Source organism: Rattus rattus, chromosome 10 (assembly GCF_011064425.1).
Source record: "Rattus rattus isolate New Zealand chromosome 10, Rrattus_CSIRO_v1, whole genome shotgun sequence".
NCBI lineage: Eukaryota > Metazoa > Chordata > Mammalia > Rodentia > Muridae > Rattus > Rattus rattus.
In genome coordinates this window covers 57,911,004-57,934,047 of record NC_046163.1, presented here as the reverse complement: position 1 = coordinate 57,934,047, position 23,044 = coordinate 57,911,004, and the positions used below count along the sequence as shown (strand labels likewise).

Sequence of the window (23,044 nt, the reverse complement as noted above, 5' to 3'; positions counted from 1 at the left end):
TTAGCTGAAACATTGAATAAAGGCATTGGCTACTTGACCAAATTACAACTCAGCTAAGGCCAGGGGTGTCCACCGCCCAGAATATGCCAAATTTCTACCAGCCATGCACTCAGGGTCAACAGTGGGATGAGTCAATCATGGAGAACCAGAGTTTAGAGGGGTGTGACGTCATACCTGGTGGAGGAAGAGGGGAAGTGCCCTAGAGTCCATCTGCTCCACCTCTCCTCGGATCAGCGAGAAGAGCGGCTGCAGTGCTGGTGCTTTGGGTGGGTCATTTGCGTTCACTCCGGCAGCCTCCTCCTCACCGGCAGCCTGTGAGGCTGCATTCGGCATCTGTGTAACAGGTGCGCCATCACCTATAGAACGTGAAGAAATGAACACATTAGGCTAGACCCCGTCATGGAGGAATGCTTTTAAACGAGCGCTTGCATTAAAGATCAACTTTCAAGTAAAAGTAACCCAGAGGCCGCGAGTCGCTGTCCTCCTTTGGTGGCTGATGGTTTGCTGTTGCTAGGAGCAGTGATGCAGCCATTTCTGCGGAATCTCACTGAGGACCAGGAAGAAGGGGCTGAGGAGTCAAGGGTTTACTTCACAAGCATGAAAATCCAAGCCAATGCCCAGAAGTCCTGGTAGCACACTCTGGTAATCCCTGTGCCAAAGGGACAGACAGGACTCCTGAGGCTTGCTGGCCAGCAGCCTAGCCCTTAGTGAGGTACAGCCTGGGAAGGGACTATGTCTGAGGAAAAACAAAAGTGGTTGCTGCTTGAGGACTGACATCTACTGCTGTCAGATACACACACACACACACACACACACACACACACACACACACACAGACACAGACACACACACACAGACACACACATATATGATCTCAGTGGTGGAGTGTTGTCTTGCATGCACAAGTGCACAAGGTCATGGGTTCCATCACCAATAGTGTACACACACACACACACACACACACACACATATATGATCTCAGTGGTGGAGTGTTGTCTTACATGCATAAGTGCACAAGGCCATGGGTTCTATCACCAATAGTGTACACACACACACACACAGGCACACACATGCACAAGCCACATGCAGCATATAATAAAAAATAAAGAAATATATGCAACTTACTGCCTGACCAAAAACTTGATTCTCCCAAAAGAAAGGTGCACTATACCCTGGGGTTCTGGTTTACCTCAAATGAGAGAGCCCTGAACAGGAAGATAAACGTGTCACCCTGTGAGACAGCCAGACAAACGGAACCTCCTCAACGTTAGAGCTACTTGTAGGTCCCAGAAGAGCGTGGGGACTCAGGTAGCAACGCTAACCCCAGTGAGGTGATTTCCCTGGAGAGAAAGCCCTGCAAACTTCTGAGCTGTCACCACTAAGTGCTGAGTCCTGCCATGGCCTGTGAGATACACCCGTGCTTTCCACTTTAACTATTATCAAGGCTAACTCCATTCTTCACCAGATCCTCAGTACTGAGTCCAATGTTCGTGTTCAAATCAAGTGAGCTACCGATCTCTGTGGCTGCCATCGTTCAGCTGGTCTGTCTCAGACAGGGTCTTTCCTAGTGACAGAAGACAAGCAGCCCTTTCCTTCCTTTGACAATGTGCCCCTGCCTTTCTCTGTCTACCAACAAACCCAGTGCTCTGGCGGACTAGTACACCCTTTATATCCCTAGGAAAAGACTCCATAACTCTCTGAGCTCTTGCACATTTTAAAAGCCGGAAGAATTCTCATCCACTCCTACCTATTTATGGTATACCTTAACACACACACACACACACACACACACACACACACACACACACACACACACGCACGCACGTACCATGATCTGCAGAGATGTATCACTCACACCTATATCTTACATCTTGGGACAATGTTCTCTACTGAGACACGGTCCATAAGTCAAAGTGCTCTGGACGGGGAGGAGCCAGGGCCCAGTTACAGCATTATCATCTTTCAGAGTGACCTCGGAGTAGAATGTTACTCACCATAAATGGGGATGAGTTCTCCGATCTTTCCTAGATCTGATCAACTAAAACAGTCAAGACCCTCACAGAGATTTTGATGATTAATGCACAAAGTGCTGCCTGGTGGTGCACGTTTGCCGCCCCAGCCGTTGGCAAGCAGAAGCAGGAAGAGCTGAGCTTCTAAGCCAACTTGAGCTACACGGAATTTGAAGCCAGAAATGGGCTACAAGATAATCTGTCACAAATGACAGCCCTGCAGAGCTAGATATGGGAAATCCCTGAGGGCTGCTGGCTAACTACTGTAGAGCAACCACTGAGCTCTGGATTCAGGGAGAGACTGTTCTCTTTAGGGTTGCTATTGCTATGACAAAACACCACGATCGAAAGCAACTTGGGGAGGAAAGGGTTTATCAGGTCTACACTTCCACATCACTGTTCATCATGGAAGGAAAGCAGGACAGGAACTAAACAGGGCAGGAAGCTGGAGGCAGGAGTTGGTGTAGAGGCCATGGAGGAGTGCTGCTGACAGGCTTGCTCTTCATGCTTTGCTTTGCTCAGTCTGCTTTCCTATAGAACCCAGGACCACCAGCCCAGGGATGCATTGCCCACAGTAGGCTGGGCCCTCCCATATCAATCACTAATTTAGAGAATGCCCCACAGTCTTGCCTACAGCCCCATCTGATGGAGGCATCTTGTCAATTGACTCTAGCTTGTGTCAAGTTGACATAAAACAAGCCAGCACAGAAACTCAGTCTCAAATCAATCAATCAAATATAAAATTATAAGGAGTCAAGCAGTTGATGACACTGACATAGATGTCTGATCTCCACAAATACATAAAATTACAATAATATTTTCTTAAAAGGAAGAAATATGAGGCAGTGGGAGTTGCTTAATGGTATGAAGCCTGGGACCCCATTCCTTGCACAGCAAAAAAAGAAAGAGGTAGAGGAAGAAGAGGAAAAGGAAGAAGAGGAGGAGTAAGAGGACAAAGAAGAAGAGGAAGAGGGAAGAGGAAGAGGAGGAGGGGGAGAGGAAGAGGAGGAGGGGGAGAGGAAGAGGAGGGGGAGAGAAAATTTTTTTGCCCGAGAAGCAGAGGAAGGACCATCCGGAAGCAGGCAGCCTGCTTCCAACACTTCTCTCCTGCACTTCTGCCAAGTTACTTAAACTCTGATTCCTAGCTTTATTCTGGCTTCTCTGCAGCATGGGGAAAACAGCATCTAGCTTCACTAGCCCTAAATAAACCAGTGGAGACAGGAAGAACAGGGTGTGCTCCCAACCCTCACTGTCATGGAAAAGAAGATCATTATGACAGATAAACTGCATACAGGCACACGCACACGCACACGTGCACACACACACCTTTTAAGAAAAACATTTGGAGGCAAAATTTAATAAAGCTTACATCCCTAATGTTGTACTGAATAAGAACTAAGCTGGACACAGTGACACCCTCCCGTGGGCTCAGCACTTCAAAAGGTGATCCTTTGTTGCATAGGAAATTTAAAGCCAGGTTGGACTAAGTAAAAGACCCTTCCCCCCAAAAGTAAAATCTAAGAATAAAAAATAGCTTGGCATGATGGTGCATGCCTTTAATCCCAGCATTAGGGAGGCAGAAGAAGGTGAACCTGTGAATTCCAGGCCGGTCTACAGACTGAGTTCTGGAACAGCCAGGGCTACACAAGAAACCCTGTCTCAAAACAAAACAAAAAATAAAACAAAAGACTAACAAATAAGAACACGTAATAAGAAGCATGTAGGTTAGTTACAGACTTAGCTCAATGTTCAGCGACACCGTTAGTGTGAACACGAGTGAGCTCGCGCCCCCCCCCCACAGTAACACTCAGTTGCTTTCCAGGTTGGCTTCTTTTTCTTAGCCAGACACTCAAGGTTCCTTCACGTCTTCCCATGGCTTCATATCTCATTTCTTCTCAGCACTGAATGGGCTTGTTTTAGTGGGGCAACAATTAAGAGAAACACAGGCATAACTACAGACTTACAGACTAGCATGATGTGAACGTGTATGCGTCTTCCTGTTGTACTGAATGACTTTATGATAGCTACTTGAACATTAACAGCGTAATATGGAAGCTTGGTGGTTGTCCACATGTATTTCAAAGTAATTTTGATATTGTTACATTTGGCAACAATGTCCTATAAGTCTTAAAATTGTTTTGCTTTAGAAGGTTAATTATGCATCATGAGTTATCACTAAAATTCTTTGTGGTACATAAAAAGTTCTCTGGTAAAAACACGTTAATAGTTAAGCAAGAAAATTAAAACATGAACTGCCACATGCAATTTCCCCTTCACTATACAGTCTTATTCAATGTAAAGACAGCTCTGTGTTACTGTACATGAATCCAGATGACTAAAGAGAAACAAGAAACTCTGTTTACCTTCCTTTGCAAAACCACGTGAGTTACAGTTAAAGTACCCACCAAACAAGGTGGGGGTGCTATTTATATATTCTGCAGATGACAGGCAAATTCATAATCCTAATTTAACTTAACACCTGTCAACTTATTAGGCTCTAAAAAAGAGAACACAGTTTAACATTTGTCTGTTAAGGTTTTACTTAGCTTTTATACTTGATTTTAGCACAAGATGGAGAAATAATTTTATCTGATTTAAAAGTGTGTGACAGCTTTGGAGGAAAGATCAGGCAGTTTCTCCAGCTCTGTGTCCCTGGCTCATAACTGCTCCATTCAGCCTGACAGGTGTCGAGAATCTCTTTGCAGAGCCCAGGGATATCTTCTAACAGCTTTCGTCTCTCAAGGCCAGGACTGCACCCTGGTGTGCGTGCCCTTCTAGTAACCGCCATCTGTGAGCACAGCTGAGATGCGACTGTGGGGTTCCGGCGAGGAATAGTGTGACTGGATCATTTAAAGGCAGAAACCATGAGTGTGGGACATTTTCCCAGACAAGTGAGACCTGAAGGGTCTACAAGGCAGCAATGACCAGGTCAGCATAGCCGTGCTGGAGCCTAGAGTTAGGTTTTCAAAGCAAATGACAGGAGAGGCACCTCCACTCTCCCACATCCCTTTTATCTGACTTGTCTCTGTGTCATCTAAGTAGGAACCCCTCCAGAGCAGGAAAATGGCAGACTCTGCTGTAAATTATTGTCAGGTGATCAGAAAGTCAACCGACAACTTGTTGGATCACAAAATGACATTGGAAGCTGGAGAGGAAAAGCCAAGAACATTGTAACTTCAAGAAAGCAGGGCATTTGAGAGTGCCTGTGTGATTGGCAAACTACAGAGCCAGTCGCAGTTGTTGGGAAGGACAAATGCTTAGAGAAGCCCTGGGCTTTGACCTCCATGATCTGATTCTCTGCAGTCAGCAGGAAGAGAAAGCTGAGGCAGAACCACAAACAGCCGGTTAGAGGAGAGAGCCCAGAGCCAAGCTGGAAAGCCCAGAAAAGGACCCCAAGCTAATCCAGTGAAGAAGTGCTACCCTTCTGCTTTCCAGAGTCACCGCCATCACAGAGTTTACCATGTCCAGTATCTAATAACAAAAGTCTCAAAGTGTACAAAGAAACAGTGTAGAATGACCTATAGAAGGAAAGAAATCAAAGGATGGAAAATGTTCCTAACACCAGGCCTACCAAAGAAAGTAGGTTACCAGTCTCAAAAACGCCCAGAGAAGCAAAGAACAAAAACAAACAAACAAACAAACAAACAAATAAAAAACTATAGGAAACAGGAAAGCAAAGCGGAGGAAGACTAGGAAAGAGAGACTGCAAAGGGAATTACCGGCTAACACACATGGATGCTCTGTTGGGCGTGACTTGAGTTTTGGAAGTAGACGCCAGAGAAGACTGTGCAAGCTATGAATCTAATTACGGCCACTGAATGAGTGGAACCATTTTGGGCAATGAGTGGTTGATTTATGTTTTACATTAATAAAAGTAGGAAAAGAAAAAAATACATTCAATTCTGTGATTTTGCTACCTTCTCTGAGCTGCTGCATGACTTACAACTTACTTTTCTTCAAACTGCTGTAGCCCAGAATGCTGTGTCCATCTCAGCCATAATCCTGCAGATGATCAGGTGTAACATAACCATGGGTCTGTAGAGTCCCTGTCCTAGACTCTTCCACCCACGCTTCTCACTGACGCCAGAAGATAGAGTGCTCTCCATTTAAATATCATCCCTGTCTAAACACACCGAAGAATTCACAGCACCAGGACCAGTATTATGCGTAAGATAAATCTGAAACAGAGACAAAGTCCTTGCGGCCTAACCTGGGGTCAAAGGGATGTATTATGTAATTATGGCATAATTATCACTTGCTCCCTGTGGCTGAGCCTCCTCCCTCAGGCTACACACACACTCTGCCCTCAGAGGGAGCGGGGCACAAGCAGAGCTGTGCTGATGAGGTCAGGCTAGGGTCATGCTATGCTATTAACATGTGGTAATAAAGTAATTAATGGTAAAGAACAAAGAAGGTGACTCACACAGGCTCTGGACCTGTGACCAGGCTTTATTTTAGGTAGCATTTTTTATTATTGTTTTTGAGACTAGATCTTCTCACCACACAGCTACAACTCCGGGAATCACTGCGTAACCCAGGTTGATCTTGAACTCATGGGTGATCTCCTGCCTCCTCCTCAGTGCTGGGATTACAGGCATGAACCACCTGTCAGCTTTAGGTGGCAATTTAAAAAATGCCTTAACACCTGGACTGTTTGGAAGGCCACACCTCTCATCTGCTAAATTCTCTGCTTATAAACTGCAGTCAGGGCAGACTCTGGACAACAACGTCACACCTCTAAGAGAAATCCTATTCTCTGCTGGTGAATGTCACCGAGGGCATTCTCCTTGGGCAAAAATTGCAAGCCTTTTTATAGCTTGTTTGCCTAGCTGAGCACTTAAGAGAATGGCTCCAAGTGAAAGCTTCATAAATCACAGTGAGCCGAGGCCTGGACCAGCATCGAGCACCCTTCCTTCAGCTAGACTTGTCCTGAACTTAAAGATCTTTCTTATTTCTTTCAAGTTCAGGGTTCATTAAATCAGACACATTATCCTAAACCCAGTGTTTAGTGTTTACAGCTACACTGTGGATTGGAAAAGCATTTCACAAAATGAACTTTATGAAAACTTGAAGGGAATTTGACAAATGCTTGTCACTGAGAGCACTCGTGGGTCAGTCTCTCCATCGTGAACCCTGAAGGTTTCCAAGCAGGTGACCCCCAGTAGCAGCACCCATGCCACCACTGTGCTCCCCCAGCAGCCACACCCATGCCACCACTGTGCTCCCCCAGCAGCCACGCCCATGCCACCACTGTGCTCCCCCAGCAGCCACGCCCATGCCACCACTGTGCTCTCCCAGCAGCCGCGCCCATGCCACCAGCCAACTCCCTGCTATTCCCTCCAGTTCAGCCCCTTTCTAGAGCTTGTTGCAAGCTATTATCATTTTGAATTCATGGCACTCTTGGTACACATAAATATTGCCAGGAATTAGGCTCTAAATTATGTAGAACATGCCAATTAGCACCAATGTTGGGAATCTCTAATTTTCCTCTTAGACGTTTGATTAGCTGTTCTACATTCTAACAGGTCTTATTAAAAACTAAAAATATGCAAGGGGTTTGCCCAAGCATGCAATTAATTAGTGATTCAAATTCCTAAACCTTAAATTAATTAAAGACTTTTAAATTTCTTGTCCACAAAACAATTCTAGTGCCAAAGTTTCATATGAAATTAATAGAGTTTTCAGTTCTGACCCAGGCCTGGTTAGTATCAAAATGGCTAAGTCCCACCAGGTTATCAAGGTCGTCTGGTTCCAGGAACACTACGTTCATCAGCCGTCAAATACAAAACGTTTCCTGGTTCTCCGGTTTACAGGAAGCTGAACAAGATTCTCAAAATTAAGTTACCGTCCGAGGAAGTATAGGACCAGGAAACGATGTGGGTAAAGGCTCTGCTGTGCCAGCCTGGAGACCTGAGTCCAATCCCCAGACTCCGCGTCGGGGAGAAAAGCAAAGCCACTAAGTCCTCTGACCTCCACAAGGTACCATCTGCACTCGAATTAGGGAATCAAACAGGGTATTTAATGAGTAGTCCTCTCTCTCTCAACGGAGACATAGGCACATGCTCAAATTTGGAAACTTAAAAATAACTGTTTGCAGAAAGAGGGAGAGACTTAAAATTTCCTTAAAAGGACTTCCCCTTTTATTTTTATCTATTATTATTTCTATAATTCTCTAAAGTTTCCTGACAATAGATTATCTTTGGAAGAACAGAATCAGATGAGAAAGCAAGATTTAGAAAGCCAGGAGTTGGGCTGGAGAGATGGTTCAGGGGTTAAGAGCACTGACTGCTCTTCCAGAGGTCCTGAGTTCAAATCCCAGCAACCACATGGTGGCTCACAACCATCTGTAATGGGATCTGATTCCCTCTTCTGGTGTGTCTGAAGACGGCTGCAGAGTGTGTGTGTGTGTGTGTGTGTGTGTGTGTGTGTGTGTGTGTGTGTGTGTGTGTATTAATAAAAAAATTTTAGAAAGCCAGGAATTACGTCTGAAGAAAAACAAAGAGAAGTACATGTAACAACACCTTATACAGTTCCTATAAATCGGGGTACGAATCGTCCTTTATCGGGGATCTTTAGGTTTCATGGAGCTATGGACTATATAGCTACCCCCATAGTCTTCTCAAAAACAGTTTGCTGGGACGTAATTTACATGGCTTACAATTCACCTCTTGAAGTATAGAATTCAACTGCTTTACCGTCTAGAGTGTTGTCTACTGTGCACAGTCCTTATTTGTCGCATCTTTTATTAAGCATAATTAATGCTTTGAAGATTAATCCTGTGGCCTGTATCAGTACTCTATTATTATTTTTTTTTCCAAGATAGGGTTTCTCTGTGTAGCTCTGGCTGTCCTGGAACTCACTTTGTAGACCAGGCTGGCTTTGAACTCAGAAATCCACCTGCCTCTGCATACCGAGTACTAGGATTAAAAGTGTGTGCCAACGCTACCCAGTTTAGCACTTTATTTTTAATTGCCAAATAATATTCCGTTGTATACATGTACTTTGAATTGTGTGGCTCTTTCCAATGTTCATTTATGAGTGTGTGTGTGTGTGTGTTTACAATAGAGTCAGGTATATAGAGTAACCAAATATACTTTTGTCCTATGTGTGATGCTGGGAAGGAATTATCTTAAACAAAGATAAAACATTAACTCTTTGTGGGGCTCATGATTCAGTGAAAGTCTGGAGTAAAAAAGAGAAAACAAAAGAGGACCACTTAGAAAACACCGTAACACAGTGAAGCTTAGTTGTAGCACTGAAGGGCCGAGAAGGGCTGACTTGGTGATCCAGGCCTACAGTCAACACCAGAGCTGGGAGGCTGAGCTGCAGGACTGCCATGAATCTGGGCTACACGCTGTTACAGGATAGTGTGGGATTCTCAGGGCTGGCACGAGAGCTCAGTGGGTAAGGGAGCTTGCAGCCAAATCTGAAAACCTCCCACATGGTGGTGGGGGAGACCAATTCTTCCTCTGATCCTTGCTATGCACATGCACGGGACAGACACACATTACATAAATAAATACAAGCAAAACCGAAAGGCAGACAGACATCTGAGAACCCAAATGGACATACCCTTCCATTAAGCTGGCATTAATTGAATCCTCTAAAATCAATAACTCAATATTCTTAAGTATAGCCCCTAAAATATCTGCTTATCTTGATAGTTTATGAATATCTGTCTATTTTTACATATAATTCAATAAATACATGTTTGGAGCTATAAATTTCTTCATTCTCACCCTGTATGAGATCCCATTCCTTTACTAAGCATCAGTTTACTGGGACTGAGAGTAGTTGTGGGCAGAATCTGAAAAGCTGCACCGACAACTCGCTTAGATGCTGGGTTTGTTTTTTTTTTTTTTTTTTTTTTCCGGAGCTGGGGATCGAACCCAGGGCCTTGTGCTTGCTAGGCAAGCGCTCTACCACTGAGCTAAATCCCCAACCCCTAGATGCTGGTTTTTGAGAGAAGGTTTCTCTGTGTGGCCCTGGCTGTCCTGGAATTCACTCTGTAGACCAGGCTGGCCTCAGATTCGTAGAGATCCACCTTCCTCTGCCACCCGAGTGCTGGGATTAAAGGTGTGCGGTGCCACCGCTGTCACCACCACCAGCTTCAGACGCTGTATTTTAGAAGCATGCCTGAAATCATGGCCCAGTAACTAGCAAGGGGCACGCCTGAGTGTGGGATGATGTCACAGGTGAGGCAGGTACAAGATAGAAGGAGGCCTGTCATTGGACGAGAAGGAAGGATGGGCGGGAGAAAAGTTTGAAGGAAGAGGAGTAGATGGGGATGGAAAAGGAGAGAGAGTAGCTGGGGACAACATGGAAGCTAACGTTAAGATCCCACACTGTACCTTTACAGGTTGTTATGAATGTTCTTAAGGGATGGATGTGTACAGGGCTTTGTATGTTTAGGTGGACAATTATATCTTATCAATTGGATCAGAGGTTATTGTGTTGTGTGTTCTTGTATGTAGCGATTTAAGTGTAAGAAAGTGTGTGGTGGCTAGAGACACTGGGTCGCCGCAGAGTTGGGATGTGTGCTTCTGGCATGGAAACCTGCCTTGGGAACTAGATAGGTAGATTGCTGACGGCTCAGAGAGAGGCCTTCGGCAGTGTGATATGGGATGGAGCAGAGCGGGTGAGAGGCTTTGCTGACTGAGACTTGCTAGACTATCTAGCAGATATCTTGGGGCACTGCGGTGCCGGACCTAGTGGGGATAAAAGACAGCATTTTTATTTTTTATATTTTTACAGCAACACCTGAGATCTCTGTCAGTGGAGATTCCCAGCATCCCTCACAGGGACACTGCTGAAGCCCTTTGCCCTGTCCCTTGTGTCTATTCCTCATTGTCCTGGCTTGTTTGGCACTTGCTGTGCCTCCCACAGTTACTGTCATGCTCGAGCCTGTAGGGAAGGTACAAACCGGTTATTATAGCACAACATATTTGTGATCTGGGCCTTGCCAATCTCCCAGATCTCCAGCACGCTCTCTGCTATTTCCCTCCACTCATCCCTTTCACTGTCCTCAGCCAAAGAAAATACGGACACTAACACACGGGACGCACTCTCCTTGTGCCGGGGGCTGCTCTGACAAATCCTCATCTCCTTTCTTGGCCTGCACGTGCCCTATCTTGGCTTAGACATCAATTCCTCATGGAGGCTTTCACACCTCTCCCTGGACACTGCATGTTTTAACCCCGTCAGGGCTTCCTGTGCTAGACTGCCCGTGAGCTACTTTGCTGTCTCCCCGGAACATGAGAAAGGGAAAGGCAGGTTAACCAGCAGCTGAAGAGTACATGTCACATAAAACTCAACAAATACTCGCCAGCTAAGGGGCCCTCTGTGGTTCTAGAAATTAATGTAACAGCAATATTTATAATGTGCAGACTTTTCCAGTTATGTAAAGCCATTGTGCTTTAGTTAAAATATTTTCAGGGTGGGCAGAATAAAGTCTCCAAAAACATGATTGTGTCCCGATTCCATGAATCTATATGTCAAAGAGGAACTGGGGCAGCAGATAGATCTAAGGCTGCCCATCAGAGCAGAGAGGTTCTGCTGGATGGCCTGTGGGAGGGACCATGAGGACCCTTACATACAGAAGAGGAAGGCAACAGAGTCAGAGGAGCATCTGTGAAGACTGCAACGACGGAGGATGGGAGCCACGCACTGGGCTAGAAGCTAGAAAGACAGAAACTGTCTAGAGTCTCTACAGAGAATGGAGTTGACTGGCAGTCTCACGTAGCCCAGAGAGCAAGGGCAGACTCCTGACCTATACAACTGTATGTTAGATACTGTATGCTGCTTTGAAACCTAAAGTTGGGGAAATTTACTAGGGGATCATGGGAAATTTTTTTTTTAATGAATATATCTTGGGCTGGAGCCAAGGCTGATGGATACAGTGGTTGTCGCACAAGCATAAGGACCAGAGTTTGGATCTCCAGAATCCATGTGTGACTCCGCATGAACTCGGAGGACACTTAGAAAAAGTCTCTCTTATGGTCAAAGTCAGACATGTAAGATGCAATTGGGGGCTCATATTTTACGGCATCGCCAGTCGTTACCTTAGATACCAGTCACATGCCAGTGGATCCCTTCTACCTAACAGTAAACCTAGGTTTAAGTCTCTGTACCACCAAAAAGTATATTATATATAACAAAATATGTATTACATATATGTACCCATACACACAGGTACACACACACACATACAAACACACACACACACACACACACACACACACACACACACACAGGACTTAAGAGAAGTACACACAAGAGAGCTAAGGCAGCTAAGACACTCAGATTAATTTGTTAGTTCTGAACTTTCTAAGACCTGGTGCCCAGAACACTTTGGCACAGTGAGCACAGGAACTCATAAGCACTGGTTTCCTGGCTACCTCACACACAGGACTGCTGTGCTCAAGACAGTGCTGCAGGATGCGCAGTACCAGCTTCCTTGTGATAAGCAAAGACAGGGCAGGAACTGAGTTCGGGTCTCAGATCACAAAAGTAGCAGCAGCAGGCAGAGCATTGCTTCAGACCCAGAGCTCTCCTCACTAACGCCCGACTTCAGGTTGCATATCCACTTCCAGGTTTTGTCTTCTACCAGCTCCCAACCCTCCGGGTCTTAGTGGAAAGGGTAGAAGTGAAAACAGCATAGGGTGCTGACCTGGGGGGGCGGGGTCAGTTTAGAGGAGACTCCCACACACTCTCTACCTATCTCTTGCACTGTTTTGTTTTGTGCTTGGATGCCATGGTGACTGGTGCTGAGGAAACACCAAATGTTGTTGTGGCAATCTTTAGACACTTCATCTGAACTTGTCTGTTAAGTCATACAAAATTAATGAGCCACTGATTGCCAGGGGCTAGGGACAGGAGGCATGGGGAGTGACTGCTAATGGGTTCATAGGTTTTTGTTTGTTTTTTGAAACAGGGGATCCAATGCTGCACAGCTCTGTGGCTAGAATAAAACCACTGTGCCGTAGGCTTTAAAAGGCAAACTTGGTGGTTTGTTAATTATATCTCCATTTTTAACAACTTGCTATTATAAAGGAACCAGACATTAACGAACGTTGGCGCAGGAACAGAGAAACTATATCTCACCCATATTTATTAGGGATATAAAGTGGTGGAGCCTCATTGGAAAACAGTTCACCAGTTAAACATAATGTTACCTATCATGAAAAACCATCTCCCATTGATAAACGAGAGAAATAAAAGCATGTTCGTAGAGGTACCACTCACAGTAGCCAAAAACCGGAATAACCAACATGCTCACAGCGTGCACACGAGTGCCTGAGAAATGTGCTTCCTCCGTGCAATGGAGCACTTCTTGGCCATAAAAAGAAAGGGACTGTAAATAGATTACAGCCAGTGTGAACCAGGGAAATGTGTTACATGAAAGAACCCAGCCAAAAAGCCCATCTACACGATTCCATTGACAACAGAGTATCCAGAGAGGACAGTCTATAGAGAAAAACAAATCAGCAACTGCCTACAAGAGGGACGGCTCTGAGAAACCGACTGTGAACAGGGATGGGGCTCATGGGGGTTCTCGTATTTTGACATGGCTCTGTAGTCAGCTGGAGCTCACTGTGTAGCCACACTTGGCGATTCTGTAATTCCAGCTCTCAAATGCCGGGATTATCCACCGGGATAGGTTACAGTTCTTACAACAGCACTGTCGGACCGGAGAGACAAACAATGTGCCTTGAAGGACAGCTTATCGAATAAATCTAATACACACAGCACTGTTATGAAAAGTGTATTCACACCCCTTACCAGATGAATAGCCAAGTTATGGGTTATCTTTACTAGAGCCAAATTATGAGTTACCTCATCAAATACGGGATAATCACCAGGCTACATGAGTGCTGGCATGTTTGTAGACACGTGTGTACAGGTATATGTGTGCAGGTATGTGCACGCAGAGGTTGGTAGTCAGCGGTTAAGGCTGGGTGCTTTCCTTACTCTTCATTTTATTTCCCCAGGCGGGGTCTCCTGCAGAACCTGGGGCTTGCTAATTCAGCTGGTCAGCATAGCCAGTTGCCCCTTTCTTTTCCTAATAGTACTAGGGTACGTGCAGGCCTCCAGACCAAGCTGACATTGTGTGGGTGCAAGGGTCTGAACTCTGGATCTTGTGTTTGTACCGCAGGGACTTACTGCATCTACTGAGCCAGGTCCTAGCCCTGGAGTTTGATTGTTGACCCTAAACTTTAAAGCTACAAATGAAAACCAGGATGTAGAGTAACAACGTTTCTTATCAGCCCAAGTAAGAGGGAGCAGAAGGGAAGAGGACACATTCCCTTAATTCACTAGGCCTCCTGCAGGCACTGCTGGCCTGGGTAAAGTGAGTTCCAGTAAGGACTTCCAGCCAATAGCATGCCAGAACTGTCCAGGCCAGCATGCCTCTGACAAAACACCACAAAATCAAACAAACAAACAAACCCCACCATTGATGGCCTTTTCCCACGAGTGCCTGGTGATTCCGACACAGAGCTCCAGGGCTGTATTTTACATGACAAACTATGCTCTGAAGAAGTCTGAATTACTTTGTAACCAAAGATAAGCGGATATTAAAACCAGGTGCCTTACTCAACACTGGTACATGTAAGCTACTAGGTCACTTGCAGAGTGAGGCAGAAAAATCCTACAGGAAGTTGTACTAGCCCAGACCATCCCAGGTCAGAAACCAAAGCCTTGGTGATGCAGAAGGAAAACGTAGGTCAGCAGATTAAACAGTTCCTAATCCTCTACAGACTCTGACTTCTGCAGGGACAAATGCTATGCAGGAACCACTCGGTGGGACCTACAAGCACTGCTGCAGAACCACAGGAGAAGCACAGCAGTAGAAAGGTTTAGTTCCGTTTAAGGAGATTTGTTAAAGACAATGCGAAGGCCTCACCTGGAGGTGCTGAGCTCTTAGGGACGCTTCTTTTGGCCCTTGGACTTCTTTTTCCAGGTGGCTTTGTGTCCTCACCCAAGGAAGGCGGGTCATCTTTGGGACCTTCTGAGTTGTCCCTGGGGGCTGCCTCACAGCTGGACAGGCAGCTTTCGTTATTGTTGAGACTGTCCTGCTCAGACACTGCGGCCCTTCCCATGGCACCGTCACTGGTGGTCAGAAGTGCAGGCCCGTCTCCGGCAAGCTGATTTTCATTTTCATCTGAGACAGAAGGCAAGCATGTCACTCTCCTTTCCACGCTGTCCCCCGGATGACATCCATCTTGTGGCTCTATCTGCAGACTGTATGTAGGAGAGTCGCTGTCATCCATTAGCGCATCTTTTGTGGAACTGTTTAGCGTCTCGTCAAAGTCCTTCCATGCCTGCAGAGACAAAGGGACTATTTAAGGCTACTTCATTTCCTAATCTCTGGGGACATGTGGACTTTCAGTGCACAGGATTAGGAGAGGAAGGAACTCCATTCCTCCCTCTTCTTCACCTGACATCTCACCGAAATCTCACCCACTTCTACATCAGCAGGATGGCTTCACAGTCGCTGACCTGGGCAGATGCTCCACTAAGCCAGAGTGTAAAGGCTGCCTGCACACTGCCCTTCCTAGGTGCTCCGGGTGGCTCTGATGGGCATCCGATGGGGGCTGCTGACTTAAGGAAAGAAACTCCTGGCTATGCAGGCAGTCTGCTAAAATCAATCACTCATGATATGCCTGCCCCTTGCCAGAGGAGTAGGAACAGGCTGTGGAAGTATTCCTTTGACTAAGCAGCAGCAACGTTTACAAAGGAAAGCACTGGAAGCCTTGCTGTTTATGGATTTGCTTTCTAGAAAGGCACACGAGGGAAAGTCAAACAGCGCGTTTTAATCTGTGGTTTCACTACACCTTCATCTTCTAAGGACAAGTACTGAGGACAGAAGAGGTGAACCTCAGACTGACTGCCAGCAAGATCATTTTAAAAAGGGTGGCTGGAGAGACAGCTCAGTGGTTCAGAGCCTTAGCTGCTCTTCCAGAGGACCCAGGTTCAATTCCCAGCACTCACATAGCAGCTCACAACTGTCTGTAACTCCAAGTCCTGGGGATCTGACAACCTCAAACAGATATACATGCAGGCAAAACATCAATGTACATAAAAAACAAAATCCTAATTTACAATGGAGAGATGGCTCAGTGGTTAAGAGCACTGACTGCTCTTCCTGAGGTCCTGAGTTCAATTCCCAGCAACCACATGGTGGCTCACAAGCATCTGTAATGAGATTTGATGCCCTCTTCTGGTGTGTCTGAAGACAGCGACAGTGTACTCATATACATAAAATAAATAAATCTTTAAAAAGGGAAGGTGGTAATAATTAACTCGAGGCTACTTAAATATCTACAAAAGTATCTGTAGGTCCCATGTACTTGAGTCATTGAGGCAGGAGAATGGTTTGAACCTGGGGATCTTAGGTCAGCCTGGACACCAAGAGAACAGTAGTCGAAATACACAAGCCAAACAGATGTATTAAAAAAAAAAATCAAAATCCCTTTATCAGCCATTTTAAAAACTTATCGTTCAAAGGTCCATTTTAAGAAAAAGTATGCCCGCCAGACTCCTATGCTTGCCTAGGATCATTTCTGGGTCTGAGTCAAACATCCCAGTAATTCTGGAAGAAACAAATTCCTGTAATCACTGAAAAATATCACAAATAAAAATAAAAATTTTTAAAAATCACCTAAGCAATAGCACTTTATCTAAATGGGGGCTGGGGCGAGAGCCCTGGGGTAAGTGCATGCTCTGCTCTTGCAGAGGACGCAGGCTCAATTCCTGACACCTATACGGTGGCTCACAAATGTCTTTATCTCCAGTTCTAGGAGATCTTATGCTCTCTCTTGGCCCCTGCAGGCACCAGGCTCATATAAGGTATACATCCACACAGGCAATCCACACATAAAATAAAAATAATAAAAATAAAATCTTAGAAAGCCAACAAGGGGCATGTAAATAAAAGTGCACAAATGAGGGCTGGGGGTGGGGGTGGGGCATGCAGCTCAGTTGACAGCCTGGAGTGCAAGGAGCTGTGGATTCGCCCCCTAGTGCCACAGCCTGGACACAGTAGCACAAACTGAAACCCCAGTCCGTGAGAGGCAGGGGAGGCGAACCAGGAATGTAACGTCCTTCTCACCTATGTCAGAGGCCAGACTGGGATACATGAAACCTATCTCAGAAAATAGATACACACAAATATATCACACACACACACACACACACACACACACACACACACACACACACACGTATAGCACTTACACATTAAAAAAAAATCTACAATATTAATCCTATAAAATTCATTATATATTTTTTACCTATTTTGCAACTGACATATTATTTCATACATAAGGTCATTCTTGGAAAAACATAAAAATGTCTAAATCTGGTTGGTACCATTTTCCCTAAAACATGCACAGTATCTCTACTGACTGTTTCTGGTTTTTGTTTGGTTTGGTTGTTTTGAGACAGGAGCTCTCCAGATAGCCCTGGCTGTCCTAGAACTCACTGTGTAGTTCAAGCTTGGCCTCTACCTCACAAAGGTCTGCCCGGCTCTGTCTGAGTGCTCCGGTTAAAGAAGTGTGCGACCACCACCCAGCTTGTATTTCTGCTTTAAGTCACCTCAGCTGCTTTCTAATGTAGACCACGGGGAGGTACTGCGGCCTGGGTACACTTTAGGTACAGTACTTTATCTTCTAACTCTAAGACACCCAGAGGCCACACATTAAGCGAACCTAGGACAGAAGAGACAGGAGCAGATGAGGGAGGCCCGCAGCCAGCACTTGGTGACTCTCCTTCACACCTCACACTGTGGCAACTTCATGTATCTGACCTACCGGCTCTTCAAAACAAGGCTACACGGAAGGTGCTCATATCATTTGAAGTAGAGAAATAAAACAACTAAGATAACCCTGGAACCGGAGTAGAGCTGGACCCAGAACTACGTGTTCCTGGTTCAGGTCCTAGGCAGTTCAGTGAGATGGCTGAGGACAGAGGCACGCTTTCCTTGCCATTCTCCAAGCAGTGTGGGAAATATTAGGCGAGTTACATAGCAACCGCACATTTCCTCGTCTGTATGACTGCAGGACTGCTGAGGACCTGTCTCAGAGGGTTGGGTTTTTGTTTTGTTTTGGTGATGCCAGGGATCAAACCCAGGACGTCCACACGTCAGTGTCCAGGGCCGAGATGCTGCTTCTAACTGTTTTTCACCTCACACCCTAGTGTGTGCGTCTGTGTGTGCAGGCGCATGCATGCTGGCCTGCCTAGTTTTCTGTATGGGCTTGTGTGTGCCTACACACATCTATGACAGTTAGAGAACAACCTGCAGGAGCTGGGCCTCTCCTAACACAGAGGTTCTGGGTGTTGCGCTCGGGTCACCAGGAGGCAGCAAGGGCTTTTATTCATCACTGAGCTCCTAACTTTCCCGAATTTTCTTCTGAGAGAGGATATTGCCAAGTTGCCTGGGAAGACTTTAAATCTGCCACATAGCCTTGGCTGGTCTTGAACTCATGATTCTAATGTCCAGCCTTCTGCTATGCTACTACACCTGGCAAAAGGTCATTTGTGATGCGTAGGTAACAGGACAGAGAGTTGCTCCACATAGCAAATGCTTAATAAATGCTACTTCCCAAGCAGACTCACAGTGCATAACGCACTGGTGAGTGACTCAAGGGACACGCAACCTTACTGTATATTCAGAAACGCTTTTCCAAACGTTCTAGAACTGTCCAGACTCTGGGTGATAAACAGTGCTAACCAACTTCATCACAGAATATTGAAATACCAATCTACAATGGCGAATTCTCAGCCAGTCCCTTACATGTCTCCTCTGAGTATCCTTTTCCAGGTGACTAAGATATTTAGAAATTAGTGGTTTGGAACTGTCTGGTAAGGTCTGGGAAGATAGTTCAGTGGGTAAAACGTTAGTCTTCCAGAAATGAGGACATGGTTTGATTCCTAGACCCTGCATTTTAAGTCAGGCATGCTGTGGGTGTAGTGGTCCACACTTTTAACCCCAGCATTTGGGAGGCAGTTGCAGGCAGATCTCTTGAATGTAAAGGCTACATGGTAAGACCTTGCCTTAAAACAATAACCAACCAACAAAGCCACGTGTGGGTGTATGTGCGTGTGACTTCCACTGCTAGGAGGCAGAAACAGGCAGATTACCTGGGCTCACTGGCCAGCTAATCTAGCCTGTTCAGCTAGTACAGGGATGTATGCATGTATGCATGTACATACATATGTATGTATGTATGTACGTATGTATGGATGTATATATGTATTTAAATGTATACAGCTCTAAGGAATACAACTGAGATCTGGCTTTCACATGCACACGTGAGCATATAAACACACATACATACTCACAAGAGTCTGGGTGAGCTGGGGCATGATGTACACACCTGCAATCCCAACATGAGAAAAATAGGCAGGAAGACCAGCACTTGAAGAACAGCCCAGGTACATGAGACCCTGCTTCAAAACCAAACAATCCCTTGGTAGGTATAATTTTATAGCTAGTTGTCATACACGGGGCCCTGAGTTAGGAGTATTCATACAACAGACTCACTTCTCAGAATCACCCAGCAGATAGTTACTTCCAGTCTTGTTACTGTTGAAGAAGCAGAGATTATTGGCCATCTTAGAAATGCCAGAAATGCCATTGTGTTCTGTGGACAAAGGAACTAAAAAAAAATTTCACTTGGTGCCTCTGCCCTCCACCCGTTCTAAAACAGAGACGTACCTCCAATGACCAAGTTCAAGTCCTTTCTCCTCCCTGAATGCTCTACCATTGAATAAAAGGTTCCCAGGAGCCCTCTGTCTTCTGTTGAGAGACTTTCTGGGTGGTCTTAGGGTAGGCCCACACAGCTAAAAGAAGTAGCCACTCCCAGGAACATGTGTTTCTCTTCTGGGCCTCAGGACAACTTGCCTCCTACTCTTGCGATGATACAGTTAGTTTAACTGTTTTTTAAATTAATATTATTTATTTAATGTATATGAGTACATTGTAGCTGTCTTCAGACACACCATAAGAAGGCATCCAATCCCATCACAGATGGTTGTGAGCCACCATGTGGTTGCTGGGAATTGAACTCAGGACCTCTGGAAGAGCAGTCAGAGCTCTTAACCTCTGAGCCATCTCTCCAGCCCCAGTTAGTTTAACTGTCAATCAAAAGGAAATCCTACAAATGTTTTCTAGCATGGGGTCTCGCTGTTTAAGATTTTACTCTATATTTTACTTCTGCTGGCCACCTAACAATTCATCAAGGCCTGGCTCAAAAGTCACTCACCCAGTTTGCCTGGCTGGTTTCTGTCCTCAGACTCCTCTGCAGCCCTGTGCCAGTCAGAGTCCTCTGAGGACTGCACTCTTGCAGCATGTGCTTTCACATGCAAGCTTTTTGAATGCCCACAGTCTACTCCTAAGTCTTGCTTCTCAGTGTCTGGGTGGCTTTCTTATGAAAGGGGAGTCGGATGTGATGCCCAGCTGCAGCCTGACCCTGCTCTGAAAGGTAAAGGATCGGGTACACAGTGCTTGGCACCTGTCCGCACTCTTCATGTCTTGCAATTATTACACTTTAATTTGAACAATGAGATAAACTTCCAGTGGAATTCTAATCATTACTCTGCCACATTCCTCTCCTTTTCTGCCAGCAGTGGGAGAAAGGACTGAGTTAAAGGACAGTGGTTCAAACCTGAGCTAACACTGCAGTGGATGTGTGGGTCATCAGTACTTGTGAGTTTGTGTTCCAACTTACTTCGTTTACACAATATGGCTATTCTGTTGAAGTCCTGATGTCTAGACCAACTCTCTCCAAAAGAACAGTAACCCCGAATCATTACCACAACACAGACACTAACATATTTTGCCTTTTAAAAGCATGACAGTGACTTTCCAGACTCTTGTGGCAAAATAGCATTCCAAATATGTACATGGTGTGAGTCATCTGACATGTCGACTCTTTAGCCGAAGAATTTCAAACAAATATAATCAAGCAAGGCCTATATAAAACATGGAAGCCCAGAAAACCTCAAGGAAGAAGTACCAAACATGTATTCCAGCAGTTTAAAAAAAGAAGTCTTTATTTTGTTAAAAGCATAAACTTCATTACGTATAAAATTTTAATTCATTTTTCTTACATTTAAACATAGTGCTATTAAGCATAAGCTGTTATTAAAGTGAAAGACACCACACAGAAATAGTTAGGTATATACGAGTGACTAGAAATACTTTAGGGGACTGTAAATGTCATATTTCTTTAATTCATTCAGATCAGACTGAAACACTTTAACTTTCACAGACCAAGTTTCGTCGTAAGAACAAAGGCTGACTCCGAAGTTTGAATTTGCCAATTTACAGTCGGGTCAAAAGTCAGAGATGGTGAGCCAAGACTTGGTGAGCCTCAAGCCCAGAGATGCCCATTCCTCACCAACTGAAAACTGAGGAAGAAATTCTCCACGTCGACCACACTCCCACACTCACACTCTAGCACCTTCTCTTTAGACACACTCCAAAACACGCGCTCGCTCGCACGCACACACACACACACACACACACACACACACACACACACACACACACACACACACACACCCCAGAGCCTCAAGTCAGAGGAGTGCTGACACACCCTTCGCTGTGTTCAATACTGTTTCCTATAGTTTTGCTCATTCTTGCTTTGTTTCTTGGGGTTTGTTTTTGGAGACAGATCTCAGTATAGTAAGTAGCCTGGATGGCCTGGAACACGCTGTAAGCTCAGGCTTGTCTCACGCTCAAGCTCTTCAGTCTCAATGCTGGAACTGCAGCATGCTCTGCCACACTCAGTTGAGTTCAAATAGTGTTCAAGTGCCAGTCAAACACTTTCAGTTTCACGTTTTAGAAATGACTGTTAACTGCAGTACCACATTAGCAGGAAGCTTCTAGAAGTTAACAGTATACCATCTTGGGGGGCTGACAGAGAACCAGAGAAGACTGCCATTTCCCCATGTTTTGTAAAAGGAATGCAGAACATACAAGACTCAGATAATGCTTCTTAGTGACCTTTATTCATTGCTGGTGGGAGCAGAAATCAGGGTGGGGCTTCTCAAAACACTAAACGCAAACTCAGATGATGGTATATGCTTAGGATCCCAGCACTTGGTAAGGAAGAGCATAAGGACCAGATAGATAGATGTTCAGGCTACCTAGTAAGTCTGACGTCAGCCTAGGCAACATGACGCCCTGTTTCAATCAACAACATAAACCAAATTAATAGTAGTAGGACCAAAGGACCTGACTATCCGTCCCTGTGTGCATACTTCAAGGACTCTAAGTCCTACACAGTGATATCTTGCACACGCATGTTTATTGCTATTCTACTCACAACAGCTAACAAATGGAAGAAGTCCCGCATTCCATCAATAGATGGACAAGAGGAACGTGGTGCATGGACACAACAAAATTAAAAAGAAGTCATGACATTTGCAGAAAAACAGATTAACCTGGAAATTATGTTAAGTGAGATGAACCAGGCTCAGAAAAACAAGTACCACCCATTCTCTCACACTCAGAGCCTAGATTTAACGCGTGTGTAGGTGCACATGCAAGGGTGTGGAGGCTGGGACTTTTCAGTTGCTCTCCGCTTCCTTTAAATTGAGCCCGAAGCTCACTGAGTTGGCTCGACTGGCTGTCCAGCACGCTGGGGGAGTCCACCTGTCCCCATCTCCACAGTGCTGGATTACAGGTGTGCACTACCACACTCGGCTTCTCACAGATGCTCTGGGAGTTCAAACTCAAGTCCTCACACCTGCAGCAAGCACTTTACCCAGTGGGCCACTGTCACAGTTCGTGTATGTGTGTGTGTGTGTGTGTGTGTGTGTGTGTGTGTGTGTTCGTGTGTGATCAGAAAGGACTGATGCTTCTCAGTCCTCTCTCCCTAAAACGTAGCTAAAATACTGCCCTCAGGGCTCCCTCGTGGACAACTTCAGCGTGTGGCGCCTGAGGAAGCGAATGTGAAGTCACAAGGTTTGATTGCTGGTCTGTGGATGCTGCCTGTGTACAATGGCGGCATCCAGTCCAGGAACGT

At 45.4% G+C, this 23,044-nt stretch overlaps 1 protein-coding gene across 1 annotated transcript in view; it reads right to left on the bottom strand.

Moving 5' to 3' along the window:
• Nucleotides 1–23,044, bottom strand: part of Cnst (consortin, connexin sorting protein) — an 82,089-nt gene that overhangs the window by 33,995 nt on the left and 25,050 nt on the right. Inside the window, exons 2-4 of the mRNA XM_032915798.1 lie at nt 14,914–15,331; nt 12,616–12,627; nt 175–356 (exon numbers count right to left, since the gene is read on the bottom strand). Of these exons, the coding sequence (XP_032771689.1) occupies nt 175–356; nt 12,616–12,627; nt 14,914–15,331 (612 nt within the window). The remainder of the gene's footprint in view (nt 1–174; nt 357–12,615; nt 12,628–14,913; nt 15,332–23,044) is intronic.